The 15,583-nt window shown below is 39.0% G+C and overlaps 1 protein-coding gene across 1 annotated transcript in view; it reads left to right on the top strand.

Moving 5' to 3' along the window:
* The window catches only part of NCKAP5 (NCK associated protein 5), a 242,907-nt gene that overhangs the window by 63,770 nt on the left and 163,554 nt on the right, over positions 1-15,583 (top strand). The window contains exon 5 of the mRNA XM_041473262.1: positions 5,847-5,980. Within this exon, the coding sequence (XP_041329196.1) occupies positions 5,847-5,980 (134 nt within the window). The remainder of the gene's footprint in view (positions 1-5,846; positions 5,981-15,583) is intronic.

Below are 15,583 nucleotides of genomic sequence, written 5' to 3' on the forward strand. Positions count from 1 at the left end.
GCTAAATATTCTCATGTAGACTTTTTTTGACAAAATATTGGTCCCATGTTTGCATAATTAGCAGCACCGTAGTAAACCCTTTCTTATGATGCACAGGGGAAGCAAAGAACAAATTCAAGACTAGAGGATTCTTATTTCTACTTAATCAGTAGCTCTTTCCCCTACTTATAATATAACCTTAATGATGAGATTTCATGTGTATCCCTTTCAAGACATTTTTGATATTGAGCTAATCAGTCAGGTTATATCTAGCTGTTCTGAATAGCTGCTTTTCATAAGACACAAGGATAAGCTAAACAGAAGGGGGAGGGAGCAGTTCCTCATGGAAGTGTTGGGCTGTCCCTGATGGACAGCAATGCATGGTGTGTGTGGTACCCCACACCTCTAATTCTTCACTTGCAGTCCTTTAGTTTTAAATCTTGACACACAGACATGTTTTTCTTTAATGTATAGCTAAAATTTTTCATTATGATTGTATGGTTTTGTATGAGAAAGATAAATTAACAAGTTAAAAAAGAAAATGCTGTGATGTGCTAGGCTGACCTCAGCCTTGGGTCAGCTTGGTGCTTCTGCTTCCCATCCTCAGCAGGATGTAGGGGACAAAAAATTACAAAAACGTTCATACACCAAAATAAATATAGGGAAATGGAGAGCTTTGGAATGAGAAATCTGCTTAGTTACTGAAATGCTTGACCCTAATGAGGAGAAATCAGCAAGTACTTCTCTGAGAAGTATTTTCATGAAGTTGTTCCTGCCATTCTGATGAGACATTTGATGAATTTACCAACAGTAACAGGTATAGGAGGTAAAACTCCAAGTCCCTGACATAGAAGGCTTTAGTGTCATCCATGCTGAGATTTATAGTTAACAATGAAATAACCCTGAAATGAAAAAAAGGGAAGACATCAGCATTTCTGTGCCAAACCCTGCCGTGCCACACATCCCCTCTGTGTGCTGGGGTCAGGCTGCTCAGAAGCGAAGGACCTGTTGTGCATCCCTCACCCCACAGCACCATGTGCATGTTTGCCTTCCAGGCTGCCACCTGCCCCATCCACACTCACACTTCCTCACTCAACACACCAGACATTTGCACTTTGGTAGAACGTGAAAGAACTGGGTGCTGACATTTGGGCACATCCCAGGGTAATTAAGGGAGACACAAATGGTTGAGCCCCTCTTGGCAGACACTTGTATGGCTACACAGGGTTAATCCTTAGACTGTGAGCACAGCTATTATCCAGTAACTCTGAGAATAAATGGTGCCTCTTGGTCTCTTCATGGAGTGCTGAGGAACAAATCACATTTTTCAGTCAAACACACGCATTCCTTCCAATCTAGTTATAAATAGTTTTCATGTGTTTTGTTTTGATCACGAGAAGCTCAGATTGGATTCCTTCCTTAACTTTTAAAAGATGACTTAACATGAGGTGCATGTCCCTGCCTGAGTGAGGAATGAAACATTTTGACACGAACATTTCCACAGCTACACAAGAAGGAGCTTGCTGAAGTGCAGGCTCTGGCTCAGGAGCATATTGAGCAGCCCGTGAAACTTTCTTCCGTGCTAAAATATTCCAGGACTTGCACAAAAGTATCAGTAGAGTTTGCTAACAGTGTCTTTCACTCTAGTTTGTTCACATGAATTTTTTGCCTGTTTGGAAAGTTATCAGGAATTTGACTGGGTGCTGTGATGAAAGTCAGGCTCTCTGGGGAGGCTGAAAAGGGGAAGCAAGAATCAAGTAAAGGTTATGCTTCTAAGAAGGGAAGGGTACAGCTGTGCTGCAGAAGGCAAGGAGAGGAAGTAGAGAAAAATAGTTTGAGCAGAGCTTGTGCAGAGAAGAATCTGCAATTAAAGAGGAAGAGGCAAGTGGGAATTCATGACTTCATTGGAAGATGGCAATGATTTTTCTTGTGTTAAAATGAACTGAAGCATTTCGCATGACGCTTTTTTTATTCAACCTTTTCTTCACATAGCATGCTAATTCTATTACTTTCTATTAAGCTTATATTTACTATAAAACCTTTAACCAGTTCAGTTTATTTCTTCTCACACACCTTTTTTTTTGCACAGGAATAAAGTGGGGTTAGCACAGAGGAGCTTATAAAGTGCATTATGTCAGCACAAAATTCCTGCAAAGTTCAGGGATATTTTTTCTTCTTCCAGGAGACAAAAAAAATCTACAAAAATCTCTTTTTAATCCTGGCCTTTCTGTATGTTAGGCTCACTTCTCTCTTCTGACACTTCATTATGGATTTTCTGGGTTTGAATAAAAATCTAGTTCTCTTTTCTGTGGATAAGGTCACTACTGTTGGGGGCTACTTTCTATGTGTAGTATACTTTAGTGTTTTGTGTCCTGCAGACTGAAAACTTGCCAAGTGTGGGTGGTCTCTTACACCTTTTTCTCCCCACTTCACAGTATTTATTGTCTGTGATCTGGCTGAAAGCAGATCTGCTTTCTGCCTGCAAGAAATGGCAGAAGTGCTGCAAGGTTGCCAACAACTTCCTGTGAAGAATCCCGGCAGTGAAGGCTGATGGTGTTGTTGCCGTGCAGATGTCCTGTGGGCAAGTCTTGGCCCCATTCATACAGGAGGGTTTTGGTAGCTAGGAACAGAACTCAGAATTTCAGGGCCATAGGTCACTGCTGTTGTTTCTGGTCTTGTAGCCTTGTGACTCTTTTATTCATCCCTAAACCTGAAAGGAGCAGGAGTTTTGTACAGCAACAGTACGAGCTCATATAATTAACAATGTGTTGTCATTCTTGCCCATGAGGTGGCTGAATTGGAACTGGACATTTAGCTCATTCCAGAAGTTCCTAATGTTTAGGGATTTCATTCCTGAAATGATATTGTTCTTGTAATGCACATGTGTTGCTCATTTAAGAGTACTTTTCTTAAGGTAATTTCTATGTTCTTTCTTAAAAAAAAGCCCCCATGTGGATTTGCTGATCTCTTTGTGTAGGATGTGTGTTATCACACAGCCTTCCCCACATGAACAGAAGGAGTAAATGGCAGCAACAGCATTCTCTGACCTATCAGCAAGAGGTAAATGAAGCTTAGAAATAGCTTGCACAGCTCTTTGACCTGTAGGGAGAAGTCTGGGTTTGTGAATCTGTGCTGTCTATGCAGTTCTCTTCCAGAAGGTGAGGGTTTGTGAGGAGCAGGAGCGTAGGCACAGCACAGGCTGTAGGTACAGCACAGTCCTTCTGCAGGACAGGAGAATAGAAGACTCGTCTGCTTTTTACAGCGTCACTTTTTGTCTGTCCTACCTGTGGAGATCTGGCTTTGTGCATAATGTGGGAAGATTTATTTGGGGACCAGAGCGTGGTCAGCATAGCAGACATGCAGAGGTAGTTGCTGTGTAGGCACACACTTTTTGGTAACTGGGAATAGGGCTGTGGCCCAGCCTCATCCCCAGTGGGATGAGCAGCTGAGCAGCACTGACAGCAATGAGCCATGGAGTGCCCAGGGGCACTGGCCAACCACAAAGGGAGCAGAGGGCACACGGGTGCAATGCATGAACATGAGGGGTATAAAAAGCTGGGCTCAAGAACAAGAAGGGCAGATGCTTGAAGCTTTCTGATGTGGTATGGTGTTACTGTGTTTGGGTGAATACTTAAAGCCTTCTGAAATTGTATGATGATGCTCTGTGTATTGTGGCTGTCTTGTCTGTGGCATGTGCTGTGACAATGCGGTATCACAATAGAGATCATTGTGGCTGTTGTGATGCTGACTAAGGCTTGAAGGTGTGGCTGGATCTCTGCTTTGCAGTCCCTTCTTGTAGTTTAGCTTTACTGTGTCAGGTAGCTCAGGCACAGCCTTGGGTCAGCTTGGTTACTCAGGTGTTCATAGTAGCATTGAGCTTTTTCCAAGGTGGCTTCTCAGTTCCTGTAGGAACAGCTGCATATTTGGTTTTAAGCTCAGTCTCTGTAGACACCAGTATCTTCTGAAAGTTTTTCTTAAGTCCTAGGTGGTAGTTAGTTATGTATTCCTTTTATGTTCTTTTCCTTGTTACCCACTGACTTGGGAGGTCCTGGATACCCCTTTAGCAGCAGTGAAGCTTCCCTGCAAGAGAAGATGCTGTCAGCATTCAGCAGGAGCTCCTGGAGCAGGATCATTTTGAAGTTGGCATTGGTGGGATCTAAGCTGGAGCAATACTGACTGCTGTGAATATTCCTCCCATATCATCAGCCTGAATTATCCTCTGTGAGCCAATTGCTGTCTTCTGCCTGGTGCTGAACTCTCTGCTCTTCCTCCTGTGGCAGAAACTAAGGATTACTCAGCACCTGGCAGGGCATGGCTGTGTAACACTAAGGACAATGATTAGGTAATTCAGTTAGAACAATGTATTTTTTTTGCCAGTAATTTGTTTCTTCTTGTGCAGTTTTCCATTTTGCTGGTATTACATATGGCCAACCAGACAGAACCCCTCTGTTCTCTGAGTAATTCCCCCTATTTTTTCACAAGCATATAGATATTTCATTTAAACCTTTGCAGCCTCCCTTTGTGGCATCTGCTTATTTATCACTGTCTTTAAGATCCGTTTTCCACTTGGCAATGTTCATATTTTAGGTCCCCTGGTTACTGCTATTGTAAATTATTATCCAGTAAGATTTATAGCTGTGAGATTTGTACAAATAGCCTGTCTCTCCCATTTAATGGCTTATCTCTAAGATACCTCTGTTATTTACTAATGAAACTGTATGGATAATTTTTATATACGTTTTTGCAGGTATGCCATGAAAATTTAGGTCAGCCATGGAATTACATCAGGCTGTCTGACAGGCTGCAAATCTCCCTGCACCGTAGGCACAAAGCAGATGGGTGGGGAACCCGCTGTAGCTTCACAGTGACCTGAGCTGTTCCTAGACATGAGAACCCCATCACTGACAGAGAATAATGTAGTGCCATGTAAAATCCTTAGGGGTTTTATTGATTTGTTTTCTCATTTAAATTCACAAGGATAAAATTTAATTTCACTTCATTTCTGTTTAACAGAGGTCACATATAAAAGCCTGTAAATACATTTTTTTAATTGCAGTAACATTTTAAATAATTTTAGGTTAATTTTTCTGCTCCTCTTAAGTCATATTTAACCACTATTGAAATAAGATTTTAAAATATTTAGGTACCCTTTTATGATGATTAAAAAAAAAAAAAAAGGGTTAGGCCATGACCTACATGACTTATGTAGATTTATCCAGGTAGGTTGGGTTTTTGGGTCCTACATTTTAAAAATTAGCAAAACCCATTGCCTTTGAGAGCTGTTAGTAATGTTAATGACACTTTTATTGCTCTTGCATTGGTTTGATTTGTACTCAGTTTTTAAAAACATATTTGTTATCATAGTATTTCACTAAGTAAATTCAAATAAACTCTCTTCTACTGGTAGGGTTCCTCCTCTCAGCCAAAACAAGAAAACCAGTGGCTGTAGAATCAGGTTCATTTCCTCCTTGTGAGCTTGAAACATTTGGGGATGGGTGACAAGTTGACCTCTTGATTTGTTTCATTCTTCCTGTGTCTGCATTCAGACAAGATGGGTCACAGATCTCAAATATAATTTTTTGTATTTATTTTGAATGGAGGCAAAGGAAAAGCACTTTGAAGGAGGGGGTGGGTGTTTGTTTTCAATATGCTGACATCCATGAGTGAGCTGAGGAAGGGTAGCTCAGTGTGATGGGATATTCTGAAAAAACTTCTTCCCCCTCTGTAACATTGCTCACAAAAATATAGCACTGGTTTAGTAGGGTAATTATTTTGATTTTATGATGATTTTTCCCAAATTAAATCTCAATTTTTCCTAAAAGTATGGTTTGCGTAAAATTAATGAGTAAATTTTTATGGCATTTCAGCGTGAGAAGCTGATACATGAGTTGGAGGAAGAAAGGCATTTGAGACTTGAGAGTGAGAAAAGATTACGGGAGGTGACGCTGGAGTCGGAGCGGAGCAGAGCCCAGATGCGGGGGCTGCAGGAGCAGTTTTCCAGGTACGTAGCACCAGTCAACTGCATTCAAAATATGGGACAAAAAAACGTCCTTTGGTGCAGAGACTTTGTCCAGACCTGTTGATAACTTGAATGGATCTAATCTGAGCCAAAATCTGCTCTCCCTGGGAAATTCCATAAACATGACAGGCTCTTGAATGATTGTTGGAATACTTAAAAGGTTTATGCTCTCATTTTATGGGGCGGTGAAAATTTTCATTTCTAGGGATTTTGCATTTGCTAGAATTCCCAATAATTCTCTAAGTGTAGGACTTCACTTCTCAAGAAGTGTATGCCACTGGTAAGTCAGTATGTGGCTGTTAGTGTCTTGTAAGCAAGAATGGGTTTGATCAATCTGAATAAAGAGAGGAAGAAAAAGTGAAGCCTTTTGGCAGCTTTGGGCAAGCTCATCCTGCTTGGACCTGCTTCAAATCATTTCCTGCATTGCCTGGGCCAAAGCTTTGGGCTAGAGCAGAGCTCCATTTCCAAGAGAACAGCTTAGAACAGATTAACACAAACCATTTGTATCATAGTAGTAAGGATTTGAGTTATTGTTTTCATGATGCATGATGAGATCTTGTACAGCAAACAAATTTTTTTCATTGTTTTTGTAATGTAATTGTTTTTGCACAGAAACAAAACAATCCAAAAATCAAAAGAGACAATGGAATTTCATGTATATTTTCCATCAGGACTGAATATTAACTACTTCCCTTAGGCCACTGAATTGTTAAAAGTTCAAGTTCAGTTTAATAAGGTGAAAAAAAACCTGGAAGTTTTTGTTTTTGTGGTTTTTTTTTTGTTTTTTTTTTTTTTTTTTGTTAGGTTTCTTGGGGGTTTTAGAGTTTTCTGCTTTGGGCATTTTTGTGGGTTTTTTTTTCTTATTTCCTCAGTGTTTGCCATGCTGCTCCTCTGATTTGAATCTGGGTTTCTAGGCAACACTGCAAAAACCATTGATAGCAATAATAAAATTTGTTCTCCTCTGTTATTTTGTGTTTGGAAAAATTTGCATTAATTCTCTGCAGAATTCAAAAAAAACTATTTAAATCATTAAGTATTCAGTTAATTCTGAAATTCTCCACTAAAAATGCTAAGGCTATTTTTTAGTTTTCTGTTGTTCCTCTTCATTGATCCTTGGTTTCAATTTTACATATTCTGATGAGACTCCTGGAGTAATATATACAAACTAAATCCACCCATTGAGTATTCCTGGTTAGAATATTTTGCTCTGTTTTATATTAATCTTTGTTTAAGGAAGAATTTCCTGAGGTCCCGATTTTAGAACAGTGTTATTGCTGCAGTGACTAGAAACCTGTGAAATTAACTTTGAAGGTGATGGAGCCATGGTTAAGAAAAGAAGGGGTGAGGGGAGCCAGTCTCCAGAGTGATGCTCCCAGTACTTTCATAAAATTTTAACAGATGCATATTCAGATCTTTTCAAGAGAGCTCTTCATTATTCCTGTGGAATTGCAGTAGTCTGATTCATTTCTACTATTTTTCTGAAAAGAAAAACTATTTTATTAGTCAGGATCCCTGAAGTCCACTATCTTCAAATTAATCCATTCTTTTTCTTTCACTTCTGTTTGCAGTCGAGCGTGCTTGGGTCTATCGAGAAGCAGAGGGACACAAGTTCTTTGAATTAAAGTTGTTTGTCTCTTTGTCTGTCCCTCTGATTTAGATAAAGGTGAAGGCCCCCTAAATCAGCATTATGTTCTTTTTAAGGCTGTCTGCACATTGGCTAAACAGTTTGAAGGCAAACTTAAATACCATTTTTCATTAATGGCAACTTGGTTAGCCATGTTATTCCAGTGAGGAAAACTCCTGCTAGCCTCAGCAGGCTGTGGTTTTATTTTAGGGTAGGCCAGATGCTTGGAAGAGAATGTGTCACCTAAATATTTTGTTTTATTTTAAAACTTGTTTGTTATGATGAATATTAAAGGTTATTTTTGCTGATTTTTAGTATAATATAAAGATATTTGCTTACACAAACAGACTTTTTCTCTAAATGAGTGTATTTTTTTCTTATCCTGTTTGAACAAATAATGGAACTGGAAGCTGGATAATCTCGTGCTGCCCAGAGATTGTGTTGTTCGAAGGATTTGCAACTTTTGCTTAATTTGGGTACAATTAAACAGGACAAGACAAATGATGATGTGAGGAAGTGTTAAAACCAAGAGAAGAAGATGACTAGAGAATAATATTTTGGACTCAGACATTATTTCTCAGATGTGGATAGATCAATGTAAGAACATATACTACGGCATAAATCTTTTAAGTATGTGTAATTCCTGAACTGAGGGGATTTACCTAGACATTTCTACATATATTTCTTTGCATTTCAAACTATTTTCTTTGCATGATGGAAAGAATGAAATATAATAGTTGGTGATAATCTGTAAGTTGACCTTTGTAATCAGGAGAGCAATGCTCCCTATTCCTAAATGAAATTGTGGGGAAACTTTAATCTGTTATATAAGCATAAGGTTTGAGATGGAGGACTTGAGAAGGTGAGGGGTTTCTTATTGAATGAAGTTTCTGTTGTTACCAAGTAAGCAATATTTCAGCCTAGGAGTCTGAAATAAATCGAAGTTCTCTTTCTTAACACCTGCATAAATCTGCCAGAGCCTTAATGTGACACAGTAGTTAGTTTGATAAATATGTGATACCTGCTGAAAGAGCTTTTAAACTGAAGTTTCTTTTCCAGAATTGTAACGTGTCCATGTAGTTTTAAATCTGCGTTTTAATTTTATTGGAGATGAAATATGTTTGAGGTGTGGAGAAACCTTGCAGGAAAAATATGTAATACTAAAGTTGGGTTTTTACTGTGTAGTTGGATGCTGTTATCTTTACATTGCCTTACTATAATCTCACCTTGAGTTGAAATACTTGATGTTTTCTTTCTTAAACCCACTGAGATCTGTTGCTTCGCTGCAGCTGTTAAATTCCATAAGGCTCTTTTTGGCATGGCATTGTATAGCTGCACAGTTCTCAAATGCACAGAGACCTATCCTATAAAAGAAACCAGCCCAGTTTCTTCCAAGACAGTGCCATGCAGTCTGAGTTTCCCATTTCTGTTGTTGCACAGTGTCTCATTTACCTCCTTGTTGTTGGTTTCAGCTGTGCTTTTCCTGCTTTCAGCATTTTCCTACAACAGTAGGAACAGAAATGCAGCAACTCTGCCCACAGCAGTAGGTGTGATTTATGGGATCATTGTAAAAAGCACACTAATAGACACAATATAAATTGATTGCATTTCCCTGCTCTACATCAGTAAGCAATAGAACTTGTTGTCTGTGGAATGCATACAGTTCAGGTGACTCTAAACTGTGATTAAATGTTAAACCAGTAAAAGAGGTAGCTTTACTTAAGTTGCTTTGATCACTGTTTTGGTCTGAATGAAACAAGTTCAATGAATACTATTATGAAGTGTATCTGGAAACAGTAATTGAAGAGCCTCTTATCAAATCTCAAAATCCCTTTTGGGTAAATTTCAAAAACTATTTCAGTTAAAGTTGTGTTGTTTATTGGTACCAATGTCTGTGACTGGAAAATTGCCTCAGGCTTTTAGATGTTATTGGAAAAGTAGGAAATGGTCCTTGTTTGATCTGCCAGGGCCCTGTGAACGGGATGAGTGCAATTCTCATTAGACTGTATATTCCCCTCCCTTTAATATTGACTGTAGGGTTAAGCCTGTTGCTTCTGACAAGGGAAAAAATGACTGCTACAACACTTGGCATAAAAGAACAGCGGAGTTGTAGGTTTAGGCACATCTTTCATACATTTTCCAATTATTGTAATTCCACTAGCTCCACTCTGTGTTGTCAATAGGTGAGTGGGAATGATAACTGTTTTCCTTACAGCTGTGATAAGGACATTATTATGCATTGCATCAGCATGTTGATGTGGAGTCATGACATTGTCATTTCCAAGGTTTGCTCAGTCTAGAGGTCACACCTGCTTACACCTCTGTGGCCTTACTGCCATGGCTGGTAACCCACGTCCAGCTGAGGCCACGTCTGGGAAGTCCACACCAGCTCAGCTGGCCCTGTGTTTGGTCACTTTGCCTAATGTCAATCATTAATAACATTTGAATCTAATTTCTGGGGAGATTAAAATGCTTTCCTGGCAGCTATGGATGGCATTCCTTTGATTCTGTCATAGCAGGGGTGAGTAACATGCCATGTGGGAGTTCACTCCTTTTCTCAGAGAGAGATTACAAAGGAAGTTGCCTGGAATTCTCCTTTGTGTAGCTCTGCAGTGACCTTCTGTCAGTCTCCCTGCGTGGCCTGTGTGTAGGGTTATTGTAGGGGACAGGTTGGCCCAGAGATGGAGTCTCTATCAAAGGCTGACCTTGTCATCCTGCCCTATGGTTTTAGGTACCACTGGATTTTATGAGCTGATACTGTATGAAATGTCACAAGGAGGAGAACAGGTGAATGAGTGTCACACACAAGTGAGTTCTTCATGTTTGGTGTGTCTCTCCTGTTCTCCTGCTCCTGCCTTGCTGCTGACTGCAAGATGGGCATTGCCAAACATGGGGAAGGTTGACCCTGAGTGGCTGCCAGGTCCCCACCCAGCCACTCCCTCACTCACTGTCTTCCAGAGGGCTGGGAGAGCAAAGAATTGCAAAAAAGCCCTCAAGGATTAAGGAGAGGAGATCGCTCAACAGTTACTATGAAGGGGAAAGATTTAACTTGTTAAAGATTAATTTAATTTATTGATAATTAAATATAGTGTAGGGTAGTAAAAAACAATGACAAAACTAAAAACATTTATTCCCACCCATACCTTCTTCCCAGGCTCAACTTCATTCCTTCACTCTTGACTCTTCCACCTCGTCCCCTGAGCAGCAGGGTGGGTGTCAGGGTTGTGGGGGAAGCTGCTGAACTCTACAAGCCTCAGGACATGGTGTGAGTGCTGCTTTGCTGGGGCTCTGCCCTACTGCTTAGGGTGTTGTATTGATCTTAACTTTGGATTAGAATTGACAGAGTTAAAGAATGAAGTTTCTTTTAGGTTAACACTGTTGGGGTGAGTACATTAGTATTTTTATTTACGTGCATCTACAACTCTTAGGTACACATTTCATCTATAACAGTTACTCAGAACTGTCAAGAACCATTCTAAGATCCAGGAGCTTTTGTGTGAATAGTTTTCATCTGACAGAAAATAAAGGAATGGCTTTACTAAACTCATGAAACTAAGCCCAAAGAGGAGATTGCCAAAGAGGAGTTTTTATGGAGTTTGACCCCACTCGGTTTCTGGGCTGCTTTGTACTAAGTATGCTGGTTTCCTGTTGTTTGACCAATAAAAGGCAAAATGGAAATTTTTTTCTTTTTGATACCAGGCACAATTTTTTCCACTCTTTAGTTCTGTGTATGAGTATGATGGTTTTGGAAGTACATGCACATGAGAAATACCTTCAGTGAGTGTGGTGGCTCAAGTTTTCTTCAAAAACAAAATTCTCATTCTCGTATTAGAAACCATCAGGTTGAAATAATATTTTCATACTGAAGCTGAGAAAAAACAAAAGCAATGAGCTCAGAATGACTGCGCAGAGCAGCTGAAGAACCAGGGTAAACTTGAAACACAGAACTCCTGCCAGGACCAGAAATTATAGCAGATTTTATTGCATGAAGTATATTGACTTGTGTAGCACTTTCAGAGAGAAAAGGATTGCTTTGCTCCAGGTGTTATTCAAGATGCACAGGGAGGAACCTGCAGTTCTCCATTTTCTGTGGACTCTGAAGGCACTGAGGCTACACGAAGAGCCAGCCCTATTTCAGTACCCAGTGCACTGGTAAATCAGGTGGTGGTGTTTTTGTCGTGACAGCCCTTAGCTGCTGAAAGCTTCTTGCATGGGGACCAGGGAAATTGGTAATTTTATCTTCCAGAGGCAAAAGCATGGTGATCTGTGTGCTCAGGAAATCCTGTGTCTGGCTTGTGTTTGTCTATGTGCTCACAGGATACATCCTACTCATATTTTTGCAAGTTTTCATCTATTGCCTTGTACTGATTTCTCAGACATGAAATGATATTCTGCTTCCTGTTTCATTGGGACAGAAGTCTTGGAAGTCTAGTTTATTCATGTAAAAATCAGATCTATCTTTCTGAATCTGAACATGGACAATTCCCTACTTCAGTTTGTTTGTGTACCTTTTGTCTTTTAAAAAATTATCTGTTTCATAATGTCTGTATAGCAAAGAATATTAAAAAGGAAATGGAAGAAATACTCAGACAGTGTGGTGATAAAGGCCTTAAATCTTTACAGTGGGATAATATTGTGGAGAGTCACCTTTGAAACTGTTTTAATTTACCTTTGTGAACCAAGTAATTCAAATAAATCTGCAAATAGAAATTACATCCCCATAAGTTGATTTGATTTAAACAAGGTAAGAACAGGTGAGAAAAAGGCCAGCAAAGAACAAGTGTTCTCTTAGGCTTTGTCATGGATGACTCTGCTAAAATAAAAGGCTGTTTGTATTTTTAAAAGCATCAGTCTGGTGTGAGCTACAGGATTGTCCAGTAGAGCTTTTTCCTACACCAACCCAATGATTCCATCTTTCTTTGACTTCTTGTCCTCATGTTGTACAATGGCACTTTTTATTAATGACTCCTTCCTGATAAAGAGATTATGGGACAGTTTTCAAACCTCCATTGCACAGCCTGCGGTCTTTCCTATGCTCCACTAAGTCACACACGCGACGTCCACACTTTGATTTCTTCAGAGTGAGTATTTTCCCTGGGGAGACAGAAAGACACACACATTTAAAATCAATATAAATAAGACTGATCCTCTGATTTCATGATTAGCTTTAATTGCTACCCAATCCAGTGGGATTCATCCCATTTTAGTTTACTGATCCTCTCAGACTTGTGGTTTCTTTTGTCAAATGATTGAAAACCCATGCTCAATATGAAATTTGCAGATTATAGACTGTTCCTCTTTACTAATGGGTCAGAGAGAAACGTGACTTTATGATCACAATTTTTATGGTTGTTTTCCTGTTCGATGCTTGAGGTGGCTTGTATTAGTAATTTTTCTGTACTATAAAACTTGTAAACTGCAAATGTAACACTAATGGGCAGTGGTGTGCATTGATGGTGGTAGGTACAGAGCAAATTAAACCATGAGTGAATAATATGATTAAAAAGCTGACATGAAGTCAAATGATTTTCATAGTTATACTTCTTTTTTATGAACATGATTGGAATCTTCAAAGGTTCATTGGTTGACTGAGTCTTGTTTTACCATTACAGTTTTATATCAAACTAAACCAGGGAACCTACACTCCCATTTTAATTGCAAGCAGATAAAATCTGATCCTGAAAAGTGCTCATCCTTTTTAAGATTCTGGGGTGACTTCTGTGAATCTGATCTAGTGGGTGGCATCCCTGTCCATGGTGGGAGAGTTGGAATTGGATGATTTCTAAGGTCCTTTCCAACCCAAACTATTCTATGATTCACCTCTTATTAAGGGCAGAAGGAAAAGAGTATTCCAAGTACTTTTGGGGAGTTTGGCACCTTAAATAGTAGAAAGATACAGATTTGTGAGAAAGAGGAGAAGATCATGAAATCCTTAATGTTGTCTCTCTGGGTAGAATAATAGAGGAATGCTTTGTTTTGTCTCGATTTAAAGCAAGATTTTCTGGTTTTCAGGTGTATGTGAGGCAGGGAGGAGAATCACAAAACTAAAGGAAGTGGTACAGGAAAACAGGCACAAAGATGTCCCAGTCTGGATGCCAGCTGTTGTACCCAAAGATGGGCTCTACAGATTGGGACTTCTGCTCTCCTCAGTGAGAAACTTCTGTAGGATCATATCTTTACTGCCAGTTTGCATAGCTGGCTTTCTAATGCTAGTAAAGAGCTGCTCCTTGAATGTGACCAATACATTATTTGCAAATATAATCAGTTTTTCACCTGCTCTATGTAACCTTTTAAGTATCTCCACTAAGTAATGAAAATAGAATTATTTATCTGCCTGACTTGAGGTGGTAATACATTTTTTCAACCTAGTAGCAATTCGTAGTCTGCATAGATTGGATTGTTTCACAGGAGAATTATTATGGTAATTTTCATTGTATCTTAGAACTTGTAATTATTTCACAGTATTGTTCTAATGTAACAGATTGTGCAGCAGCTCATTTGTTTTTCAGTGCTCAAATTTGGACAGGCCAACTTAAAAATTTATTTTTAATCTTATTATTTTACCAAAACATTTTGGGTATGTTTGCCTCTATGCACACATTTCAAATATAATTATTAAAGGTTGCAGTGACTATAGTTAAAGCAGAAAAGCTATTGTACTAGATGCACACTTTTGTGCAGTTTTGCTTTTCAGGGTATGTGATAAACATTAAGAAAACAGGATGGATTTTTTTTCCTTGTATTTATTGGCTTATAGACCTAGTTCATATTTATGCCTTACTCTGATACTACATTTTCATAGTTACTCTACAATCCTGTCCTCAGGGATTTATCTCTGGAAGGCATAAGGGGTTTGTTTCAGCTGCATGGATGTTGCTTGTTCATTTTCTTGACATTTATCACATAGAGGAAAAAAAAATGGGATTTAAAATAGAAAAGATGCTTGGTTTTAGTCCATCAGTATCAGCAGGGACAGCTGTGAGGTCTCTTCAGATTCTCCCCAGGTTTAGATCTAGACTTAGCAGAGGAATGTCCCTTGGAAAAAAACAGGCATTTCCTTCATTCTTAAGAATGAAGGACAAAAATAACAATTTAGTCATTTGACATGATTCAAGCAAATAAGGAAAATTGGTGGACCAGATCCCCACCAGCTCCTGAAAGTTGCCTGGTAATTGCACTAAAACTGTAACAATAAGAGTTGGGTATGTCTGGCTGATGGCAGAAAGGGATCTCAGTAATTACTGTGGGCTTTGCCTGTAAAGGGTTAATTGCTACAATCTTGATAGTTTGCAGTATCATTAATCATCCTGAACATACATAACTGATATTGTTACAACTCTTAACTCTACTGGATTCTGTCACAATTTAGTAACAATTACTGTCTTCTATTTCAGATAGCTTCTATTGTAGAGCATTGCCAAAAATTTTAATGTGATTATCTTTGGTCATAATGCGTGCTTCAGTTTGCAGATACTGTAAGCAAATGTAGATTGATTTGAATGATTGTTTCAGTTTAATGTGCCTTTAATTCTGTGTGTAGTGCCCGCCTCATAATCTCAAATTTTACCAACTGGGCATTACTACCCTTCAGTCAAGCTGTGTGTTAAATAGCATTAATTAAATATGTATTTCAGAAAACATCCATCTTCTAATCATGCAGTGTAATAACTACAGATAGGTTATCCTGAAAACATTGTCAAAAGGATGTCAGTAGAATATTGTTTTGCATCAAACAATGAGCTCCTCTTGTGACAACCAGATAATTAAGGATATGCTGCAAAAGGATGCAGAGAAATTGCAGATCCATTTCAGAACAAGGCACATTGTAGAAATCACTTTTAGCTCTTTAGGATGTTGTTGCACACTCTTAGTTTACATTTTACCTTAGAGAAGATTTTTCTTTTGCTTCATTCTGTTCCATGATAACTGAATCCCAATTCAATTGCATTCTAGGAAGATAA

This window comes from Pyrgilauda ruficollis, unplaced genomic scaffold (genome assembly GCF_017590135.1).
Source record: "Pyrgilauda ruficollis isolate IOZ18807 unplaced genomic scaffold, ASM1759013v1 scaffold3, whole genome shotgun sequence".
In the NCBI taxonomy this organism is placed as follows: domain Eukaryota; kingdom Metazoa; phylum Chordata; class Aves; order Passeriformes; family Passeridae; genus Pyrgilauda; species Pyrgilauda ruficollis.